At 41.1% G+C, this 24,921-nt stretch overlaps 1 protein-coding gene across 4 annotated transcripts in view; it reads right to left on the bottom strand.

The window, feature by feature from the left end:
• Nucleotides 1–24,470, bottom strand: part of LOC122873566 (MAM domain-containing glycosylphosphatidylinositol anchor protein 1) — a 187,492-nt gene extending 163,022 nt beyond the window's left edge. For 2 of the 4 annotated variants that reach the window (XR_006377470.1, XM_044190454.1), the window contains exons 1-2: nucleotides 23,768–24,468; nucleotides 22,593–22,682 (exon numbers count right to left, since the gene is read on the bottom strand). Coding sequence is in view for 3 of the 4 variants with exons in the window: in XM_044190454.1 (XP_044046389.1) it covers nucleotides 22,593–22,659 (67 nt within the window). In the remaining variant the exon portion in view is untranslated. Of the gene's footprint in view, nucleotides 1–22,592; nucleotides 22,683–23,767 lie in introns of all 4 variants that reach the window. The other 2 variants (XM_044190478.1, XM_044190467.1) reach the window with 2 other exon arrangements.
• Nucleotides 24,471–24,921: the final 451 nt, after the last annotated feature.

Below are 24,921 nucleotides of genomic sequence, written 5' to 3'. Positions count from 1 at the left end.
ATGGTCTCAGTAGAGGAGTGAGTTGCATGTAAGATTTAACATTCAGATATGTCAGTCCATGTGAGAGACGTCTGCGCTCCTGCAAAAAGGTTGAAGCAATAGTGGCACTGTCCTTCCAGTGAATGTGTTTTTGTGTTCACATTGTGTATGTCTGTGTGTGTCCTGTAGGTAATATAGCCATGTGCATGCATACTCGTGTGAGAGTGTTTCTATGTAAATGTCTCGAAGGAGCCTGTGTGTTTATGTAGGACGGTGCCTCAGCTGGGCACGGTAACCCACGATTAATCAGCCCTGCCATCCACCCCTCCCTGGGAAATGGATGTAAGCAAAAAGTTAAAAGACTTAATTCACAAATAAATCACACAGTAAATAATAGGTGCTTGTGTTGCCCGCGACAGTAGACGAGGCTGTATGTAAGCCAAGGGAGGGAGAAGATTTACTCTCACACACTGCACATGCTGCGTGAGACAAGAGCGCGGAAGACAATCAATATGCATTACTGGTGGCTAGTAGTGAATACAACAGGTACAAAAAGCTAAGAATGAGAAAAGAATGGAGGAGATGGAGCAAAAGAGGGTGAGAAGGAGACTGCTTTCGGAGAGAGGGGTGGGATTCTGTAAGAGAAGAAGACGTGAGGGAATCATGAAAGAGGCAGAGAGGGAGCAAAAAGGATATGGAGAGAATGAGAAGGTGTGCGGAAGCAGAAGGAGAGAAAGCAGAAAGATGGTAGAGATGAAGAGATATGGCGAAGATGGAGAAAAGAGAGGTAGATGAGGAAAGAAAGGAGGAGGAGAAAGAGGAGTGAGGATGGAGTAAGACAGAAGGAGGGAGGCTTTTTTTTGAAGGTTCGATATAGCGGATTTTGAAATAGCTGTGTTTACATGAGCAGTTTTGCTGAAAAAAGTGAGATATTCATTACTAATTCAAATGGCACAAAAATACATTTTAAAGAATAGTAGCTAATTTACAAACTTGAAGGATAAGTTTGCTTTTTGACCGACGAAATGCTGGATCCTTGCTTGCTTGCATGTAGGGTGGACAGAGCTCAGCAAAGAACTGCATCAGCAGAGACGACACTTTTTAGAAAAGATTCACACTAGATTCATCCTGGACACACAGGACTTTGGGCTGTTTTTTGTTAAATACGATTGCAGTTTAATCATAAGCAAAATGAGGTGTGGTTAGTTGAACTGAAAGGCAGAGAATGCAGCACCAAGCACAGGCACCACTGTCACTGCTCTACTTTTTAAACACACTTACTCACAACACATGCTTAACACGCCATGAAATTGTTAAATATTCCCACGCAAAAGAGAGCGCACGCACACACAATCTACTTACTCAAGCATATATTTTCTAGTTTGCCATGAATCCTTACAGGCACTGAGCCATAGTCTATAGAGTTATTACACCTCCACATTCTCTCACTCCCTCTCTCTGTTTCAGTTTCTCTGGGTCTCTCTTTCCTCGCTCTCCCATTATCAGATCATTCTCTAGCTCGGTTTCTCTCCCAACTCATCTGGAAAACGCAGCCATCACTGAGGTCATTGTCTCTCAATGAACGGTCATTACTTTTGGGATAAAATGCACTTCTGAGCACTGCTTGGAGCTACAACAAACTTGTCCATTAGCTGCCTGCCTTTCGTAGCCATTCAAATTGGTCAAGGTAGAATTCAAATGCAAAGTGATGACACCTACTGCCTCAATAGCTAAAATAGCACCTATCTGCATTTATATGATCCACTGTGCCAAATTCTGTATGATCATTTCCTTTTGATATTCATTTAGATTCTTTGCATCAATATGCAAGTAAGTAGATTGCAATGTGAATATACTGATATTGCACAAAAAAAAGCATACCAACACGTGATATTGTCTGAAATCCTAAGATGCATTTTAAAATCTTGTTTTAACACTTTTGACAAATAAAATCATCAAAAATGTCCTATTTTATTTTAAATTGCCTGCTGTTCGTTTGTGCAGGCAAGCACCAACTGAATCAATGTTCTGACAAGCAGAGATACTCTGACTTTAACTACACTGTGTAGCTCTCTACAGACACATCTGCGTCTTCCTCATTTAATTTGTGGCCAGACAGACTTTCTATACCTTAGCTGAGAAAATTGCATTTTGGGTTCAGTCCTTTTCACACACATACAAACGCACATGCAAAGACACATGCACGCGTGTCTTCAAAAATCCCTCCCTATCCCCCTGCGGAGCCTGCCTTTTTCCCAATGACTTTCATTTTTATTAGTACACTTGGCATCTGATGAAGTCCCTTTTGGAGCGTTAATTAGCCGAGCTGCTGTGCTCCAACTATCTATACACCAAATAAGGTCAAGAAAAACAATGACAAAACCATCAGGTTTTTTCGAGAGCAACTCACAGTTCACTGACTGTGACAATACAAGCCATATCTTTCATGGTGCAAGTCAATTTCTTTTGATTCTAACATGAATGGCGGCAGAAAAAAAAGAGGCGACCTGCACAAAAGGGATTGAATTCAGCCAGTAGTCTGAGTACTGCTCTAACAAGGATGTCCTCATCAGAACAACATTGGACATTTATTCAAACTCTTAAAAGGACTTCTTCTTTCCTGATAAGCATCCTTATCCTAAACCTTAACCTCTTGCTATCTTGCAAATGACTCTTGTCTCTGAGCAACAAAGGCCAAAGTATCATGACAGTGTTACAGTCTTTATGAAAAGTTGACATTCTGGAGATACATGGTTTTCACGGGACAATGACAGTAGATGCCATTGCCGTATGTCCGGATGTTTCCAGTGCAAGTAAAAGGCAGTTCAAAAGTTTTTCATTGAAACAAAACACAATTGTCTTGTTTTGGTGTCATTCCTTCAGAATAAAAGAGCCATGGCTGCTTTGTAGACAATATTTTGCACAGATGTTTAACAACTACTGGGAAAAAATGTGAGTAGAGGAGGCAAAGACACCAGTTTCTCCTATAACAGTAGCCTCAAAATGAGCTCTGAAATACCCGCTTTTTTTAGACTGGAAAAGCTCTCTGCTGTGTTAATTCAGTATTGGTCTCTCCACCTGCACATACTGAATGCGACTGTTCTAGGTGTTTCCTGTCAAAAGAAATTCTGGAAAACAGAAATCACTGTTTAAACAAGGCCATTACAACATTCATCACAACAAACTTAGATTGATTATATATGACAGTATAAGAGTAGCAAAGGGTTCAAAGCTTTTGTTTGTATGACTCAAAATCTCGTGACATCCACTTTACTTTTTTGCCACATCTGTTTCAGCCTAAATTCTCTTTTAGCCGTACCACCAACACTCACTGTAACAGCAGCCTGCGTTGCTATAGCAATTAACAAGACTTGTGAATATCAAAGTCACAGAGACAAGAGGCTTATGACTTTCACACAGAGAGATCACTCAACTGACAAATGGATTAATTAAAGCTTGGGCGTACTTTTACCCTAAAAGGGATGATTGTGTTATTTCCCCTGATCACAGGCAAACAAAGGATTCCCGCCAACAGTCCACATTTTATGCAATTCTACATATAGTAGTATTCCCAAACAGCTTATATCATTCTGTGGGAACACAATGTGTGTGTGTGTGCGCGCGTGCACGCATGTTCCTGTACTTCTTTAGGAGAGCCAATTTGAGTTTAAAGCCTTCAGAATAATAACATTTTTGCAAATAGATGTGATTCTGGCCAATCCTTTCTCTTTGGACTTGGATTAAGTGTTAAAGGATTAGTTCGACATTTTGGGAAATATGCTTACCTGCTTGATTGCCAAGAGTTAGATGAGAAGATCGACACCACTCTCATGGCTGTCTCTTAAATATAAGGCTGCTACAGACAGCGGCCAGTTAGCTTAGCTTAGAATAAAGACTGGAAACGGGGAAACAACAGGCCCAGTGAAATAACTCTTAAAAACTCAATGTACACTACCTGCCACACAGTTAGCGACTGGCTGGTGAACATAGTGGAGCACTTAGCAGCTAAACAGCCAGATTTTCCCTCATGAGTTGGTAGAGACTAAAAACAGAGAGACTGGATATGGGACCTATAGTCCCCAGGTGGCTAGAAACACAAAATAAGCAACTGTTTGCTAACAAGTTCACCATATCAACTTAAAGATGATGATATGTCAGTGTTCACAACTTCTTTCTGCTGCCCCCAAGTAGCCAAAATCAGTTATTGCAGGTTTAAGGTTGATTTTGGGCAATGCATATATGGGATGTATGGCTGAATATGTACAGAAATGTGTGTATGAGTTTGTACTATATGTGTGTTTGTGCATGTGTGTATAATAGGTTCTGGTTTTACTCCTTTAGGCTTTGCTGAGTGCATAAGCAGAGCACACCGATGAATAATGAGGCTATTACAACCACACCAGACCACAGACCACCGCCTGCTCTAATTCAATACTCTTGGACCCTTGCTCTATATTTTCTTTCTATGAAACACTCCTGCTGGAGCATCACGGGTAATTCAATATTCACTTTATGGAATGAGTCCTGTGGAGAATTGGTACACTTGTGTGAGTGTGTGTGTGTGTGTGTGTGTGTGTGTCTGATATTTAAAAATTAAATGTACATAAGCAGGCATTTGTGAGAGCATTGTATTGACCTTCCTTCATTCTAAAAAGCCCTTTGCTGAAAATGAACTCACAGATACATGCCTCACCACTGGTCTTACCTTTCCTGAATCCTATTCGTAACTTCATCCCATAATTTAAAATGTCTCCTCCCCTCTGGAGTACTAGCAACAATGCCCTGGTTAAGTCATTTTCTGAAGTACAGCCATATCTGTGAGGAAGTGCACAACTATAGTGATCAAAGTAAGGTATAGAAATGGTCCAACTTCTTTCCTGTACTTAATACACACACTCAAATATACTGTCCTTCAGAGTCAAAGAGAAGCAGGCGTTGCCCTTTGTAGTCCTTCATCAGGATCACTGAGAAAGATGCAGGATTACAGTGCCATCCACTCCCCACCCTTGTGATAACATTTCTGCCAAATGCTACATATGCCAAAAAGGGGCAAAAAGTTGCAAATAATTAGCGTCTTTGTGTATGTGTGACAGGCAGAAAGAGGAATAGAATCGAATAAAAACAATACAATAAAGCTCTTGGGGTCAACTGTTTTAGTATACTATTACTCAAAACAAGATACAGAAATGTTATTTGTGTATTATTTGACTGAATACTTAAAATATTTTTTTCAAGTATGAAGCAAAAAAAGTGTTAAAAATGTTTTTTCAAAAAAAAAAGATAGAAACGTTTCTCTTGTCTGACGAATGCTTTTTTCTTCAGACAGAGTTTCAGAAGTTATATCAGTGGAACTAAGGTCAAGGTTTTCCTGTGGGACCCAATACAAAGACGTGGTCAGATCCTTAAAAAAGGTGGGAATTTTCATGGTTTGTAAAGTGAAAGAAGAAAATAGATCATGACAGTAATTAAACATTAAAACAGAATTATAATTTACTAATTTGCTGAGTTTCTTTGAAAATATGTCAAAGGAAAAAAAAAGTCCTTTAAAACCTTCCTTATTTAAGACAGCCAGCCAGGAGGATAGCACATCTCTCCCTGACCTTGTCACCTCCTGCAGCTTCTGATCATGGCTGCTCTGTGATCAGTTCCCCTGTGTAAAGACATCTTTGCACCTCCCCAGTCGTTGGCTCTACATCTGTCCCAGTTCAGCTCTGAGCAGCGTGAGAAGACAGTGAAAAGAAAATCCACCCTCAAAGACAATTTACTGTGACCGACAGCTGGAGTTTCATAGGTCTCTTCAGCCACAGTGGTTTTATCAGTGCTCATACTCTGTTCTTTATTCCAAACTGCTGTTACTGAAGTGAGGAATGCAAAGTGTGTTGTTTGAGCTCTATCATTCAATTTTGATGTTAAAGCCACAGACCTTGACCACAGCCAAACAAGTGAATAATGGAGTTGAAAACTTAGTTCCATGGCTTTTTATTCTTCCCTCTCAGCCCTGCATCAGCTGCAATATGAAGTCTGTTCCTATTTACAACTAAGATCAAATAAATAATCATATTGATCACTCAGCATTTGTAATGACAAGCGACAGGTCATTAGAGATAATTCACCAACCCTGAGAGAAGCAGGAAAAAACATTCATGTGTGTTTGTTTGTGCACAGTATGCAGCTGTGAGTACGCCTAATCGGGTCTAACAAAGTTCACACAGAAGAAATACACATACAGTATGAAGCTACAGTAACCGGTGAGCAAGTTACATTTTTAATATAGACATGGTTCATTTATATAAGAGCAGATATTAAATAGTGATGGAAGGCTTCCGCACATTCGCTATAACTCAGAGGAGGTGATTACAGGCAGAAACAGGGAGATAAGAAAAGTAGGAGAAAGGTGAACGAGAGGGAGTGTTAAACACTTGCATGTACACACACACACACACACACGAATGTGCTTGCTTTGCCTCTCTTTCTCAACTGACTTCACTTACAGATGTCCACTCACATACTCACTTCAAGGAGCGTCAGGAAGATGGAAACACTTCAAACGCAGCTACAAACAGTCAAGACTCCCAAACTCCTCTATGATTGGTGTGGTAATAATCTGATATCATGTAATATCGATCTCTGTAAAAGATTTTCACTTGAAATCGGAAATTATGTTTAGCTACAGCACCTGTTCAAATAACAGGATTTCTTACTTCTTTCTTGCTTAAGGACTCTACAGTATAACCTGTAATGTTCGAAGACCTGCTGAACTAAAAGGGCTACATTTAATGAGTACCTAAGACAGATATGTGAGAAGAGAATTTACTTTTAACATAAAAAATTATTAAAATAGATTAACTGAATACACATATCCTGCCCCCTCCATACCTTAAATCCATTCCCTTTGTTTTATTAGCTTTTATAACTGAATTCATTTAAAATCAATTGTCAAGCTCAAGGACAACAGCTAAAACTAAAAGTTAACCCAGGATGCTAACAAACATCTGAAGGCGTAGTATCTGCTGTAAAACCGAGCCAAAGTACATTCATCAACACTGGCAGGGAGCCGATACCGTGGTGAAGCGCATTTATATTGCATCAACAATTTTCAATTCAATTTGGCACCAATAAAAAACATATTTTCCTGGGCACAGATTCAAAGCCTTCACTGCCAAACAAAAAGCAGCAATTAGAGAAGTGGGCATCTTAAAGGAAGATGAAAGTGGATGAATATTTCCCAGTTACAACATTCATATCTCTTATGGGTGAAGTATTCTCATGGAAAAATGTTTTTCTTTTAATGCAAACCTTTAAAATAATATTAAATTCCAATCACATTTCATTTTACTCTAATTGTTTTCTGCTGCACTTTGAACATACAATATTGAGGGTGTAATCCATGTTCCACTATCTGTCCTAATCAAGTTTTAGATGTTAGATTTCTTCTTTTTTGCCCAAATCATGATTAATTTGTGTTTTCCTACATAATACAGCTGCACATGTTTTGTATAAAGTGTCTGTTAGTGCCTGTGAATTTATTGTGGCTTTGGACAGTGTTTGGACAGCCTTGCTACATGTAGCATTCGTGGATGTTCAATTGCAGTACCATCCAGTGATGTGGTTAAAGTAAGAGTATATTTGGTATTCCTTGTCATGAAAGGAAAAATGAAAATCAGGTATAGGACAAAAAAAACAAACAAACAAAAAACACAAAATGCTAATATATGTACTTTGGGTCTGATTATTAAAGTATTGTTATTAAAATTGCTCTATTTTAAAGTTTTCCTTGTAACTACCTATAGTGTTAAAGTGCACATATGTTTTCCCATATAAAGTTTTTACATTAAAAACCCTTCATACTTCACAGTACATGTATTGTAGTGGAGAGAAGATGGTGACTTTCATTTACATGTCAATAACAACTTTACAATATGCGTCGCTGCCTGTTCCCGAGGACGATGTTAATAATAAATACTGTAACTGTTGTAGAACAGAACAGAGTAAAATGGGATGTGCTGCAGGATTTCTGTGCAAGTCACAGCTGGGATGGAAAAGTCTGATTCAGCACAGCGTCACAGTTGCTTTGTCTGAGGGAAACGTTCAACACAAAAAGAGAAATGTGTTGTGAACCTCATCTATGTCAATGTTATAATAAAACTTTATTTATAGAGCACCTATCAAAACAAAGTACTTCACAAGAGAAATAAAATACCACAATGAATGACAATACATAAAATACACAAAATCAATAAAATAAACAAACATTTCAGGTAAAATCAGGATATGCTTTCAGATAGAAATGTGTTTTGAGAAGAGACTTAAACGAAGACACTGACAACCTAATTTCTTTGGTCAAGTTGTTCCAGAGCCTCGGGGCCCTGATGGCAAAAGCTCTGTCCCCCTTAGTTTTCATCCTGGACTCAGGAACAGACAGAAGACCCCTGCCCGAAGATCTCAAACTATGTGAAGGTTCATAAGGGATTACAAGGTCTAAAATATAGTCTGGAGCCAGGCCATGAAGAGCCTTAAAAGTAAACAAGATCTTAAAATCAATCCTAAAACAAAACAGGAAGCCAATGTAAAGAGGCTAAAACAGGTGTTATGTGGTTATACTTCTTGGTCCCGATTAAAAGCCTAGCAGCTGACTTTTGATTGAGACAAGTGAACAGGCTGTTACAATAATCAAGGTGTGAGCAGATAAAAAGTACAATAGTTTCTGCATCATTAAGATTTATAGATCGCAATGTTTGAGGTGATAAAAACAAATATTTACACTACTTTAATATGATTACTTTTATGTTGTCCATTCTTAGTGTCACGGAATAACAGGCAGGGGACACCGAGATGGAAGGGAATGTCTTTATTCAGACGACAGCCAGAAGCGGAGAGAGGTAGAGTGGATCTGGAGAAGTCACTGGAAGGAAGCCACAGGAGACTGGAGAGACAAAGGAGGAACGGAGAAGCCACGGAGGACTGGAGAACATACGGCAAACTGGAGAGACACTGGCGCGATCAGGAAAAGGCACTGTGGTTACCAGGTATATGGAGTCCTATACACAAACGAGGTCAGACACTGAGTGTGGAGAGTTGAGTGGTTTTATACTGGGTGTGATTGGGGCTGATTGAGGGCAGGAGTGTAATTAGGAGCAGGTGTGGGTGATTACGAGCTGGTGACACTTAGATCTCACACATCAACAGTTTTGTTCATTTGTTAAGTGTAATTTTCAGCTGGTTGTTTCATTGTAACTGGACTATCCTTGGGCAAGCATAGGATTTATCCCTCTCTCTCTCACGCCATAGTATTTCAAGTGCACTTTCGGGGGCCAGCCTGTGCAAAGAGAAAATGGAGTAGATACAACTAACACTGTAAATCCATGAGCTGCCAGCATACCTCTGCTCTTTGGTTCACCACAACCCATTGTTCATGTTGGTACCTCCCCGATGACAGAGTGCTACAGCAAAGAGGGGGATACACTGGTCATACATATCCATTCCACATCCTGTATGAATAAGAGGCCTACATAGCCTCATATTATAAAGTATCTGTCTGCCCAGTGCATGGGCTGTGGCACTTGAACATATTATCCAATGACAATTGTACACATGTTCTAGGCTGACTGTATGTGTGTGACTGTACTCATGTTTTTGTCCATTTTGATTCTGATGAAGACACAGTAGCGTCAAAATGTTAGTCTGCTCCAGTCCCTTTTTTTTCTATTGGAAGTTTGCAGTCCTCAAACTGAGAAGCACCTGATTCAGCGGCATACTGCTGGAAGATGCGCAGAGAACCCAGTGTATTTTTATTTTAAATGCAGAGGACAAGAAGGTAGATTGCTTTAAGTGTATATCTATGTATGTATTCGTATATATATATTTTTTTTACTTCGTACAAGACAAGACACAAGACACAGACAGCAACAGTGTCAGAAAAAAAAATGTTGAATCTATAATGACGTCTTGTCCATGACCCTGCTTTTTCAAGTAATATTTCTGGAAATATATATTTGGGCCTATATGATGAGCAGCTTTACGTTTGCCCAAAGCATAATTTGCTAATGTTTCATATCTAAAATAGTTCCATGTGAACATAATTCACACCCCCACAGTTACATACAGTCACTATTCTGCCCCACTGTAAATACTGTCCCACATACTGTAGAGACAGTGTAAACAAAACTATATTTCTCTAATTCTTTCCTGCCTTTATCCTTACAAATCTATCCTCTCCGTTTCTTTCATCCACCCTCATTCCTCCATCCTTTCCCTCTGTCCTTCCTCTGCAGCCCACTTCTGCACAAAGGGAATGGCAGCAGCCGCTTCAATAATTCACTTCCCCTCAGAACAGGTTGTGTTTGCATTGCAGGGGGCTGCAGGCGAGAATATAGAGGGCGAGGAAGAAAGATTAAAAACAAGGAAGAATGAAGAATGAAGTCGAAATGGATGAAGACTTTGAATAGAAAGATAGAATTAAAGTAAAAGAAAAAACACAGCAGAGGAGAAAGCCTGTTGTGAGTAATCATGATGTGGAAAAACAAAAAAGAGGGGAAAAAACAGAGGGAAATTGTTTTAGGGGGACAAGTCAGCTCTTTCTAGTCTCTTGTGTATGTCCTAAAAGGTGAGAAAGAGTAAGATAATGAAAGAGAGAGGATGAATGTCGCCCTATCAGAGAACATATTGAGGAAGGCTCCCCGTGCAGAAAGGGAAAAGGGAAGAGATGAGGATCGTTAGAGTGTGATAAAAGCCAAAGCAGCAGTAAGCCAGCACCTATCACTGAAACATTTCCCTCTCCTACCTGTGAATACCTCACAACTATGAACCAAGTCTCTGCATCCAACTCTGCCAGCTCTTTTAGATCTACAATGGTGTGTTTGTGTGTGCGCCGTTTGAAGCAGTTTATCTGAACGTTTAATCCTTCAGCTTGGCTTGTTGGGGCAGACGAGACCAATGCCATTCACAATTTGATGGGACTGATTAGCCACACTGGACAACAGGCTGTGGTGTGGTTCAGGAGGAGTATAAAACGACTTCAGAAAAAATACTACTACTAACTCAAAACATAAAATGTCGTGTAACTGTCGTGCTGTGTTTACCTGTTGTTCCACAAGGTTCTATTGATATTAGGTATGTTGACATTGAATAAACCAACCCTGCTCTGTACTGTATTTCTCATGCTTAAAAAAGCAGTACTAAATGATAAACTGACAAATACTATAATAGTAACTGATTCCTATGGTGGAAATTATAAGCTGAAACAATTAGTCGATTAGTCAATAGACAGAAAATTAATCGGTAGCAATTTTGATTATATTAAACTGAAATATGTTTGGGTTTTGGACTGTTGGTGGAACAGAATAAGACATTTGACGACGTCACCTTTGGCTGAGGGAAATTGTGATGGGCATTTTTAGAAATAGATTAAATAGTTCTGTTTCATTGCCAAAATGTCAAAGATGGCAACAAGCTTCTTGTGCGTCTGTGTGATTTTGATTGAAGTCCGCTTGTACCTGAACAGTGTAATTCACAAAGGAACCAAATGTAAAAAAAAATAAATAAAAAATTAAATGTGGTTTGGGCTAAAGCAAATAAAGTTCAGGTCGCACCCTCATTCCCACTCTCTCTCTTGCTCTCTCACACTGATGAGAAAGAAACAAAGGGAACCTCTGTTTCTTTCTCATTTTCTGAGGTCCTTGTCGGTCTAGCACTCTGTCTCTAGGGAAGCCTTTCTTCTTTTAGCTGCTCTGTATCTGGCCCTGCCCTTTCCAATGTCACTCTCGCTTTAGAGCTCTGCTTTTTAATATGAGCCTTTCACTTTGCCATGTGTCCTTTTTCTCTTCTTTCGTAAGCCAGATCCAACTCATTTCACTGAATGTCAAAATTCAATTTGATTTCATCAGCTTCGCCTAGAGTGGAAAGGTGTTGTTGTTGATAAATGATTGGATGAATTTCAGACACAGTTATTATGTCAATTTAGTTAAAATGGTGTAACTCTGATTTCTTTCTACATCACTGCAAATCCTCAAATGCTGTCTTGAAATATGTACATCACAGCTGCTCAGAAAACCTACTGTTGCTTCTGACTGCATTATGGCTGTATGGCCATGACATTGGCTGACGAATCAGAAAATTGCAGCATGTATCTCTGGTTTCTTTGGATGAAAGTGTGAAATTTACCTGCTACATTAACTTGCTTAACATCACCTCCTCCTCAAATGAAGGATGTCTGGAGAAATTATTTCTTATGTGAGATAACGTGTCCTTACTGAGCCACAGGCATCATAGTGATTGAGTTTGAAATAATATTCTCATACATACACTTGGAAATAGCAGCCCTCATTCGTTTTTTTTTCTGTCCTTGCTGAACAAGTTTCCACACGCTTGTTACAGTGAGAGCTTCTTTTTACATTTTCACAAATTGAGACTTGAATCATTTCCATCTCACAAGATTTTGATTAGAAAAGACTGCAACATCTCTTTTTCATCACAATTTATTAGAACGATAATGTGATTGCCCTGAAATTTCCAGGTCTGATCAGTAGTGACTCCCAAGCGGGGGCACTTATACCCAAATATGCCCAGATATTTGTTTTTCGGTGGGAAATTGTCGTGAGGCGGGAGGTGCTATATGGAGGTATGTGGACCCAAAAGCAGATGACGAGGAAGCGGAAGTAGCTGGATGACTACCGTGTTTATTGTTGGGTGGAATGCAGGCAAGAACAGGCAGAGGTGAGCAGACAGGTAATGAGCAGACAAAAGCCAAAATCCAAAATTCCAAAATCCAAACAAGGTTCACCAGAGAACAAAGAATCCAAGATAAACTCAGTCAAGGGCTTGGCCAGGAACAACACCATGTGTACAACAATGATCCGACACAGAACAAAGAAAAGACCCAGACTAAATACCCAAGGGGAGGTGAGACAACGAGACACAGGTGCAAACAATCAAGGGAGGACCAACAATCAAAACTGGAGGGAAAACACAGACAGGAAGTAAAAACACAAGACACACAAGGGAAGGAGACTACTACAAAATAAAACAGGAAGTGTCAACACCAAAACTACCACAGAAATAAAAACACAAAATTGTACCAGCTGCAACAGGCCATCTGTACAGGATACCACTCACACCAAACTGAACCAGCTGTAACGCCTTAAAAGAGTACTCCACATATTTAGCATTGCACTCCTATAACATTGTCAGACTGATGGAGTATATAAAAAAATCGATGCAGCAGAACCAGAGATATGTTTATTTCACATATTTTTCTTTCTTGTCAAAACCTGGTGCCTACATTGCCCATAATGCAATTCCACTGCCAACAGTCAGAGATCCAGATGTTATGCTAGTAGCAGCTAATGTAGGCTTGTGCTGCTAGCGTCAAGCAGAGATGAGAAGTGGGCTACAGAGGTTTGGTGAAGCTCACTTCTGTCAAACTCCACTCCCCCAGATTTTGTTCATTTTCAAACTTGTAGTCTTCAGCCCCTGCCGACGCTGACTCAAGTGACATCACTTGAGGCAATTTATCAGACATCGCGCAGCTCCCTCTGGAGCCACAAAAGGCTTTATACAAGCGTTTTTCACATATGCAGTAGGCCCTGTAAACAGACTTTAATGTTTAAAATCAATGGAGTTCCATGTGCACAAAAAACTGGTTAGCAAGTAAGCAGAGAAGTCGAAATAGATTGCTAAAGTAACAGACAAATGCTTGAAAGTCCAGCTTTTGCCACTTCAGTTGGTAGTAGAAGTAATACACACTTAACCTAACCTACTGAAAAAAAAACACCAAGTCTAAACATTGACAATTCTAGGATCACTATGTCTTGTATTAAAATAATGATTGTAACAATATCCAGTTTCATATAGTGGTTGGTTTAAAATCCATTTAAATGAACTCATTTGGTACATGATGGGTGGTGTGGATGAAGGGGTATTTGAACTTATTTGGTAGGGCTGTGGGGGTGCGTCAGTCAGAAAAAAGTGTTAGTCATCCACACTCAGCTAGGCTCTATGTGAACTGGACAGCATGGTTTGCATAAAAATACAGTAAATGTATTCTCATTTTTCTGTAACTGTCAAATTCCTGCCAGGGTTAAAACTGCACTTGTTTCCATCTAATATAGCAAGCATTAAATTTCATTCACAATGAAAATAATTGTTAAATTTCAGTCTCCTGTTAGTTTTGCCCTCTTCCACCTAAATCAAACCACACTTCCTCACAATGCACCTTTCCCTCTGCCCTCATTTCCTGAGGTTGCTGTTAGCCCAGGCTGTCTGCTTGCTCCCCAGTGTCAGCCCTCCACCTTGCTTCCCAAAGCCTGTCTGCAGCTTTCAATGACAGTGTGCGCCTAGTCCTATATATGCAGTAAGTGGAGAGGTGGGTGGATGCTTGCCACTGAATCGGCGGATGATAGCGAGAAGATGACAGGGCTTTGGAGGAGAGAGGTGCTGGGTGTAAAGAAAGGAAAGGATAGTGAGCACAGGGGAGGAGGGAGAGGAGAAGGAAGCGAGGGAGAAAAGTGATGAGGAGAGTTAAAGGGATGTATCTGTTGAAAGGGTCTGGATGAAGGGAGAGAATTAGGATGGAATGAGGATGTAAAGTAGAGAATGGTTAGATTTTGCCCCATTTTGACATGTTAAGGATGGCTATATGGATAGCTGGGAAGGAAAAGAGGATCAGAGAGAGGAGAGAAGAAGGGAGAAGATGACAGGAACATCTTTCTTGACAGGTAGGTTTAGTAGATGGGTAAGGACAGAATTAACGAGGAGGTGGAGGAGAAGGAGGTGGAGGAGGAGGAGGATGTGTAGCTGGTGGCAGGTAAATTGCTACACTGACAACATGGGGACTTTTTAACATATCCGACAGATTACACCCCATCTCCTCTGAGCCAGCTGAGATGCATGGAGAAAGATGGGAAGGTGCGGGAGCAGCTAGCTAAAATTTCAAACCTTTAAAGTGCCAGAATTTTTTTTTATTTTTTTTACAGAAACCGTCATGAGCAGGGGAGGAGGGGGAGAGTAGTTGTAGAGAGAGTGAGTGAGAACTAGAGGAAGAGGGCAAGAGCTCCAAGCAGCACGCATCGCTGAATTATTGAGGCCAGACGTGTGTAGAAGCAGAAGATAGATTTCCAGGTTGATCCCTTCCTGCTGTCATAAAGTTTAGTTGGGCACGACCAACTCCAGCAGTTGCAGTTGTTTTGTTGTTGTTCAGGTGTTTTCAGCTAACACCACAGGGAAAGGCAGAACATGTGTGGGAGGAGCAGCCTCGAAAAGTGTGGTTTTAGCAGAGTGTGCGCTTCCTGCCTATCTTTAAGTCAGAGCATATCTGTATGATAAGGTTTTTTCCTGGCAGTCAGTAGCTTTGTGCAGGTTTTCTATGAAGTGACAGATCAATATATGTCTGTGCTGAAGGTGCTACAGGCGGCGAGAACGGCTGCCTGTATGTATGGCACTTTGCGCACTGTGAAAACCCACCATTTGCTCAGTGTGAGTCAACAATATCGCAAATATTTTAAGAATGCTGGCGCAGTGTGCCAATGCCAACAGATAGGGGTTTGTCCAAAAAATATTACAGATAACCAAATATAATCACATCAAGCCTCATCTTCTAACCAAGTTTAATGGAAATCAGGTTTGTTTTGTATATTATTTAGAACATATGTTTGATAGATTTATGAAGAAATTGGTCAAACTTAAAGTTCCCCTTCACTCAATAATGCGTTTTGTTTATTGTTACTTTACTTGGATGTTTGAGCTTCTATATGAAGAATAATGTATGTAAAGAGTTTGACACTAGAAGGCTGTTTTCATATTCTGTCTAATTTTTCCACAAACAATCAGAATCAGAATCATTAGAAAGATGCACTAACCACTTAAAAAATCTACACAAAGTGGCTTTGAAACAATCTAACAAATGTTAGAATTTTAAAATTATACTACGCAAAACATTCAAATACAAAGTTTCTTGAAAAGAATGAGGCCAAAGTGAAGAAGAAACAGAGTGACAGCGTGAGGGAAGTGCAGGAGGAGGCAGACGGTCTCTGATGTAAGCCATGTTCTCACCGCTGGTCACAACCATCCTGTCACCTTCATGAATAAGTTGGATGCCAAATGTTCCCTCCCTCTCATGGCCGTGAATGCAAACGTAGAAACACACAAACACAAACATACACACACTATAGCCCTTGTTCCTTCACGCTGAAGACCCCGGGATCAGAACCAATGCACACACAAAAAAAAAACAAAAAAACACAGACATCACAAAACACACCTACACTCCAACAGCTTTGTTATGTTGGCCTCTACTACAGTATATTAAAATATTAAATTGCCCTGCATTCCCAAAATTGTGCACAAAGACACAAACACAGACACACACATACATAGATATTCCCTCCTGAAGCAGAGCCAGTAAGAGGTGCTTGATAATGTCTGACAGAGTGACAGGAGTAAAGAGGAGCAAAGTGAAACCTCCCTGACAGTTTTTCCTAATCTCAGGGCACCCACGTCGTCCTGTTACGCTCTGGACCACTCTCATCCAAAGTGTGTGTGTGTGTGTGTGTGTGTGTGTGTGTGTGTGTGTGTGTGTGTGACACTGACTAACATCCCAGTACAGAGAGATGAGAGTGGGTGAGAGTGAGGTAATGATCTATGAGTTCAGCGAATGGTAAATGCAGTGAGAGATGTTTGTGCACGTGCATGTCTGTAACGTGCATGTGAAAATTGTGCGTGGGCTCTCATGTGTGTGATTGTGCGTGGATGTGATCTGCATGAACAAGAATATCATCATCCGCGAGAGTGAAATACAAAGACAGGAAAAAAGAAAGAAAAATGAACAGCTAGAAAGGAGGGTTACGTGATGATCTGTGAGCAAAAAATTGTAATAATTCTGTTGGCACTTCAGTGTAGACGCATGCTCAGCCTGCAGTGATTCTCAACATTTCACTCCTCCTCATCAAACTTTTATCTTTGATTTCTTCAAGCCTAACTTGAAAAAAATGGAAATATTTCCAGGGAATATAGATAATAAAATTCAATCAGTCTGTCAATCTGTATTTATTTTACAATGACATCCAGTGCGTTTAAGTGCATCATTTTAGTAAAAATGTACCTCTTTAATGGATAGTTTGCCATTTTGGGAATTACACTTATTTGCTTTCTTGCCGAGAGTTACATGAGAGGATCGAAATCCATCTGTTTCCAGTCTTTATGCTAAGCTAAGCTAACTGGCAGCTGCTTCCAGCTACACATTTGCTGGACAGACGTGAGAGTGGAATCTTCTCATTTAAGTCTCTGCAAGAAAGTGAAAAAGCGTATTTCCCAAAACGTCAAAATATTCCTTTAAATTAGAAGTTATACTCTTCACCTTGTTACAAAATTGAATAGTCTTCTGTCCTACATCCCCTCAAGTCTTTGCTCAACTCTGCCTCTTTACTCTCTTTGAGCAAAGAAGTGAAGTAAATTCTTGAGGGAAAAAAAACATCTTCAGTAATGTGTCTGGTGGGAGGAGGCACCCGCTGCCCACTACATTAACCGATAAGATGAACGTAAGAGGCAGGCAGACAGCTTACATATCGGTTTAAACACATATATACACATACATTACACCAAGACCTGCCAGACTATGCTTCCTAAGGAGATATATTACTATCTCAACCTCATTCGGGGTCCCAGTGTGCCAGACTGCCCACCTCTACCTGCTGCCTTGTGCCCACCCTGGGCTCAAAGTGTAACTGGTGGGAGGCAGGGTGATAAATCAGACCTCCCAAGATGTCGTCTTAGCGCTCTTATCCTTTAGCCCCAGGTAGCAAGGCTAGTGTAAACCACAGTCAACATATCACTTTGGCCATAAGCCTATGGCTCTGCTGCTGACCTATGTGTTAATAGAAATGTTGTCAGGCTTTAATATCCAGTCAGCCATAGAGAAAAATAGGAACATAGAGAGGAGAAGGGAGGAGAGGAAGAAAGGAGAGGATCAAGAGCAAAAAAGTGGCAAAGAATGAGCTGAGTAAGCATCAAAACAAGGAGTACTGTATTGTGTATGTGAATGTTCTCAAGGTATGACCCTTTAAAGATTAAGGCAGCAAGGGCTACACTGCTACACAATGGACCTAGTTAACACGAGAAAAAAAATGGGAGCAAGAAGAGATAATTAAAGCACCATGTGCACTAAAATTTTTAGCAGGAGGGATCATAGAGAGTGACAGAGATGAGTGGAGACAGACACAAGAAGAGGGAGGGACAGGAGACAGAGAGGGGGAGCAGGCAGATACCACCACCCACGTCTAATAGGTAAAGTAGTTCACATCTAAATTTTAAATGTTTAATTGTGGTAAACAATGGATAATCTGATATACATTACAAACAATAAAGACACTTGCCAACATTCATCAGTTATCCAACTCTGCCAAACCATTATCTCCTATGTGTTCTGTGCAAAGAATAGCTCTCCTAATCGTCACTCCACACCATAACCAAGCTTCCGTAGCAGACAACCACTGAATTTTTCTGTCCAAATATTGACCTGCGTCTCCTTTCAGTTGGATATATCTATCTACCTACCTGTCTATTTATCTAGTTAAAAAAAACTGTTTGACAACACTAATTAAATTCCAAGGACTTTAATTAAATGTAATAAGAGAGGAAAAAGTAATTCAACAATCACTGACATTACAGATCACATTCATGTGGCGAGGGTGCAATTTGTAAAGCAAAAAGAGGCATGTCTGTGAGTACAGTGGACAGAAAAATAAAGCAAAGAGGTAAGGAGTAGGAGGAGGATAGTAGGTGTCAGATTGTGGGAGGTAAAAGATTATGATCAACTCTAACTTAATGCTTCAGTCTCTTTCTATCACCGTCTCCCATCCCCTCCTCCATTGCCTCCGAGCCACCAATAAATTATGGATGCTTATTAGAAAAGGGCAATATTCAGCCTCCAAAATAAACTCGGCAGTAAGAGACATAAAAGAGATACAAACAAAAAGTGCTGATGTGGGGAGAGGAAGAGTTAAAGTCGCAGAGGAGCCAGTGGCCAGGCCAGTGAAACCTGGAATGATCGCTTTCTAGGTCACCGGCTTTCAACCCGTGTGCCATGGCAGGCTAATGCAGTACAGCTCCACATTAAGACGATGCACAAATGTTGGGTGCTTGTCTACACACAAACACACACACACATTCATACAGACTGCAAATAAAAAACTATCAATGTATTCCAAGCCTTTCATTCTTCCTTGGGCAACATCTTCAAAGTGATGTTAAATTTGTGCGCAATGTAGGCATATTAAACTTTTTCACTTTCTGCATCTCTTGTAGTGCTTTGTTCTATGGCCAGTGGCAAGGCCTCAACTCTCCTGCTGCTGCAAGGGCCTTGCTCGAATCTAAAAAAAATCACTGTTGAGCAAAATCATTGATTTAGGTTCATTAAATTTCCTGTTAACAAGCACATAATGAAGCATCGTATTGCAGGCTAATGCAGTTTGGATTCCATCTTCAGCACCAGCTAATGGTTTTGTGTGACTTTGTCAAGCGATCAATAATTTGGTGTCCCTGTGAACTCTGTTGCTTCACAGAGTGTGATGTGATGCAGCGCCACAAAGAGGGAGAGACACTTTTCTGGTACACTTTGTCTGTATTGATGTCGTAACTGTTGAGTCCTTCCGACGAGGAGTCACATCCTGCAAGGCTGTTTTGAAATTTTCTGAACCTCCCCTAATCCTTAAGTATGTTGAGAGATGGCGCATGTGAATGACACATCATGTTTGTAATGCCTGGGATTACAGTATATGCAAATTAAATGAAACTTGAAAATTGCTGTATATGTATGCAGGGGTGTTTGTGACCAGTGTGTGGAGATGCATTTAAAATGTTTATCCCCAAAAAACAGTAGTCTAGTGGAAAGGAGAAGAGAGGAGAGACATACTATAAAATGATCTTAATAAACGTGCTTAACAAAGCTTGATATGAAAAAACAGCTTTTCCTTTTTTCATTGAAGTACAGCTTCGCATTTCCGTGGCGTCTGTCCAATTGCTATTTGATGGACAGGTGTTACAAGCTTTTTGACAGCCTATCAAAATTCACAGAAGTACAATCAATACAACACTGCTGCAAGAGAAACAGTGACTGATCCACAAGTCCCTGCTGAGCCAGCAAACTGTTGCAGTGTGTCTGCCGCACAAACACATCCCACTCACACACGCACACACAGACTAACGGATTTGCAGGCTCACACTTCGCATCAGTGCATGCATTTGGCACATGAACTCTCACACACACACACACACACACACACATGCACAAGCACAAACACCTGCATGCACAGACTCGCAGGCATGAGCTGAGAAAAAAACGCACGCATCCAAACACACCCCAGAGAAGGCTACAGTAAATGAACCTCACAGCCGTCCAAAGTGCTGACATCAATCAGGCACGCTTACCCTGTTCGGCTCCCGATGGACAGTGAGTCGCATCTGCTTGCTAGTGCAAGTGCTAAACAATTCCAAAGTGAAAGAAACCATTTTATGCATATCTGCATACAGAGCGAGCAAGCGAGTGTGCCAAGCTCGTTGGCTCTCATCCCGATCTACCATACTCGTGTTGTTTACTGCAATTGTGCAAATTGTGAAACGATTTGTTCTCACTGAATGTCTCTTTTTAGCGACGATGACTTACCTACATGAAACAGTTGTAGCACAGGTACGCACAGCTGAGCACCACCACCACACAAGACACCTGGGAATCTGAGGCCCGTGAAAGCTGGCCAGTATGATTCCCACAAAGCTTTGGGATTTTTCCTCCCTCAGCAGTGACTGACAGGCTGCTGTTGCACATAAGACAAATAACCCATAACACTGTGAAAAAAAATCATAAGCCTACAAAAATACAAATATCATTGCAGCCGCCGCCTCTGGCACTGACTGCATAGCTTTCTGCTTCGACCCACTGCATATTTGTGACAGAGCCCATGAGGCAAGGATGCACAAATTCCTCATGACAATCAGTGTACCGCCCTGTAGAGAACCCAAAACTGTTTCGTACAGTTATTATGAAAAAAAAAAAATAAGGACAAGAATGCACAAGGGCAAACTGGAGATGTGAGCCTTTTGCAGGACAGCATAACTAGATCAGAAAAGTCACTCCATGAGGAGACAACAGATTGAAAAAATGAACACACACTCCTAAAAAATGACTGCTGGCATTAATAGTAACTTGAAAGTTCTGAATACCATATATTTTTAAACTGTTACATTCCAAAATCTGATATATGTATGCTGGAAATATCAGCAAAACAGATTTATGGTAAATCCTGGCTTTATCGAAGCAGTTAAGGCTTACGCCTGCAGGTAAAAAATGATCCCAGATAAGTATATGTGATGCTACTAAAACTCAGGTACATTCTTTTTCATTGTAAGGCCATGTTTGACATTTCCTTTAAAAACAGATAGCAGGAAAAAATAAACTTCTTGAGATGTCATCCAGCACTGTCACAGCACACGGTCACAAAGATACAACAGATTTTGAAAAAGAAAACAAACGCTTTAGTATTGTTTATTAAGGCGTCAGTATAATGCTTCAAAATGTGTCAACTACAGAACATATTATCGGCTAAGAAAAGATCTGAGAATTGTCCAAGTAAGTTGGTTCTAATTTACACTAACTGACGCATCACCTGCTGTATGAAGTATGGTATAAGCATGATTAGTTAGCAAGGACTTCTACATGGGCCTATATGCTTCAGCAAATGACAGGCTGTCATTGTGTGACGGCAGGCTGCGGGATTGCTTATGACAACAGCACTCTATGCTACTATGACTAAACAGCCCTTGTTTTGAAATGGCTGCCACATGCCTTCAAACATCAAAATCAAAGTATCAAAGCTGACAGATCAGTTTGTGCGTTTGCCTTGCCCGGAGGGACAGCAGGATGCATATCTGGCCTGTAGCTGAAGAAACTGAGCCTCTGTAGTGCAGCGAGACAGTCTTAAGAGGGGACAAATCTCTGCTTTATCTTCAAAAGCACAGCGTGACTGTCCTGTTTAACCTGCCAAAGAAGAGCCTCTCAGAGAGCTCTGCCAGTCTTATCCTCCTCTTGAAACCTGTTGTCTGAGTGTGTGCGAGTGCAGTCAGCAAAGTGGTGAGCCAAATATTGGCCAAACTATAACCTCCACAAACATTAAACAATCATTTAAAGTTTGGTTATACATTGTGTAATAAGCACTAATCTGCAGGCCTGATGTGAATTTTCGCCATAAAGATTTATAACAGCCTAAAAAATGGAATTAGATTGGATTTACAGTAGGTGGGTTTGCCCTCCACTACATTGCTGGATGTTTTCCCAGCCGCCTCCTGTGACTTCTAAGAAGTAATATCTCCCTTTCAAGTTAATTTGCTGTCGATCTCCCTGCAGCTATTCTCGCAGTAGTTTAAAAGCCAGTTATTATACCTCCTCCCATTAGCGCGTCCTACTGAAACGCGGACAATATGTGGCGCGGAGAAGCCCTTAATTAAGGTAGTGGTTATGATCTAATAATTGAACAAATTTACACCGATGCTGCAATGGAGCTCAGTCAGCCTGCACTAATAAAGTATGCACTGACGTGAGAACAGGAATATATTTGTAAATAGCGCGCTCTTACCGTAAACTCCTTGGCCCCAGGCGAGAGGACAGACACTAGAAAATAACAAAATCCAGAAAAGCTCCATGTTCAGCTCCGTTCCGTCATAACCTAAGAGAGAGTGTGAGACACACACAGAGAGAGGGGTGAAAACAGAGGCACACGGGGCAACAACCTGCAAATGTATGTGACAAACAACTGGCGACAGCTGAGTGATTGTTATCAAAGGGGAAGAAGGCTCTTTCAATTGTTTATTCATGTTCAACTATGTCCCCTTCAACCCCTTAAGCCGTGAAAACAATATTACAGAGCAATTAACCCCCTCGCCGCACAGCCTACATCGTTTCATCCAACTTAAAGGACGGGTAATTCAATCACAAATAGTGGATTATCGAACGTTTACAAGCAGGATGTGTGCGTTGGAGGATTGGAGATTGACAGGATTGTTTGCTGTTTAGCGTGACTAGCTCGAGGATTAGCTACAAGTGGGGTCATGCACTTTAGACCCCAAACACCCATACATATACACACACAAACACACACACACACACACACAATTTGCTTCAGATCAATATAACTAAATGTTTCTGCAGCGACGAGAGGGTTATGTCTAGCTGTACTCCTGTAAAACAGCATTACTGTTGATCACATGTTGGTGTTATTTCTCTGCACTTCATAACCTGTGGAAAAACCCGAAGAAAAAGGATGAAAGACAGCTGGAGTCAGGGGCTAATGGACCCTCATTCGTGACGTCTGGCCCTCACATTTGTATAATGGCTCTAAATCGGCTGCATTGACAAGTTGCATTATACAGCGCAGTGATCAAAGTTTGATTATACGATGCATGTGAGTTAATACCCTGCATTCATGTCAGGAGACTTGTGATATAGATACATAGTATATCGTTATATTGCCTGCATTAAAAAACAGATGATGCAAATTAACGAAGGGCGGGTATGTAGAGCCACAATTTGAATGTCACCGGCGAGGCTTATTAACAGTAATTAGAACAATTAGATCAGCTTTGATACTAATTAAATAGCCTACTGCCTGCTTTAAGATGTTCACAAATATATGCAGATTTCATTCTAAAATGCACACAGATAAGATGCAAAGTCACTAGATAAAATATAACCCTGACACAAATGAAAAATTGTAGTCTCTGTGCAGGCATGTAATCCCTGCCGCGTCTCTACCTTGTCTCCGAGGTGCCGTCCTTTGGGTCAATCTGCTACCCAGCGCAGCGCGCACTCCTCCCGGCTCAGCGAAGAGGATTCCTCCGCTCTCCGTTAGACCAACCCGCCTCCGCGTCTCTCCACAAAAATGTCTTGAAAAGTTATATATCCTCTTCCAGTGGGCGTCCGGTATGAGCTTTACAATTCCCGGGAAGTATAAAGGAGAGTTTGCAGACCTCTCAAATTATCTCCTTGGCGTGTTAAACTTTTATTTTTACGCACAGAGAAGCGGGCAGCGGAATCTTACCACTGCTCGGTTCCACAGGCGAGTCCCTCTTCACAAAAGATAAATAAAACCACTTTTCCTTTGAAAAACTCAAGCAAGGCTAGTCTGGCAAAACCCTATACACCCCGTCTCCTCTTTTGAGGATTATCTACTTTTAAAGGCGTGGTTGAAATGGATGTACTGTATCTCTCTCTCTCTGCCTCTGACCGGTGACAGTCTAGTGAAGCCCCTCTAACACAATCTTGCGCTCTGAAAATGAGCTCCCCTCTGCTCGTTCAATCAGCGCTGTGTCTGTGGACTCCAAGTGATGCTGGCCAAGTGGAATATGTGCGCTGACTGAGAACGACCGCCCCTGTCTGTGGAGGGAGAGAGAGGGATGGAGAGAGGGGAGGGAGGACAGAGGCTTACACATAGATGGGCTCGAGCCTCACAGCTCCACACTGAACAGGTTGTCAAAAGAACAGCATTGCCACCCCTCTCTCGTTTTTTCCCCTCCCGCTCTCCCATTCACTCTGAAATAGGTTTTCAACCCTTCTGGGTGCCACAGGATGTCTTTAAGAGCCAAGGGGGCAGCGGTTGTTTTCGTGTTTTTCTCTGTTGTCGACTCTTTGGTGGAGTTCGCCGGCTGCGGTGCCACCAATCGTCGGTGCCAATTAGAATTGAAAGGCGCTCCGAAAGTTTTTGGCCTAATGGAGGAGCCCTTAACACCACCACCCCTCCCCGTGGACCAATTATTTATGACAGCAAAAATAGACTGAATGTTGAACAAGCCCCCCATACACGCTGTCTCTCTCTTTCTCTCACACACAGAGATAGTAGAACACACACACACTCACACCGACTAGCCTCTCTCTCTCTGTTTCTCCACTCAGGCATCAGAGTCGTGCCG

This window comes from Siniperca chuatsi, linkage group LG1, assembly GCF_020085105.1.
Source record: "Siniperca chuatsi isolate FFG_IHB_CAS linkage group LG1, ASM2008510v1, whole genome shotgun sequence".
Lineage (NCBI taxonomy): Eukaryota > Metazoa > Chordata > Actinopteri > Centrarchiformes > Sinipercidae > Siniperca > Siniperca chuatsi.
Note: the sequence above shows the minus strand (reverse complement) of the source record. Positions and strands in the feature narration are given on the sequence as shown.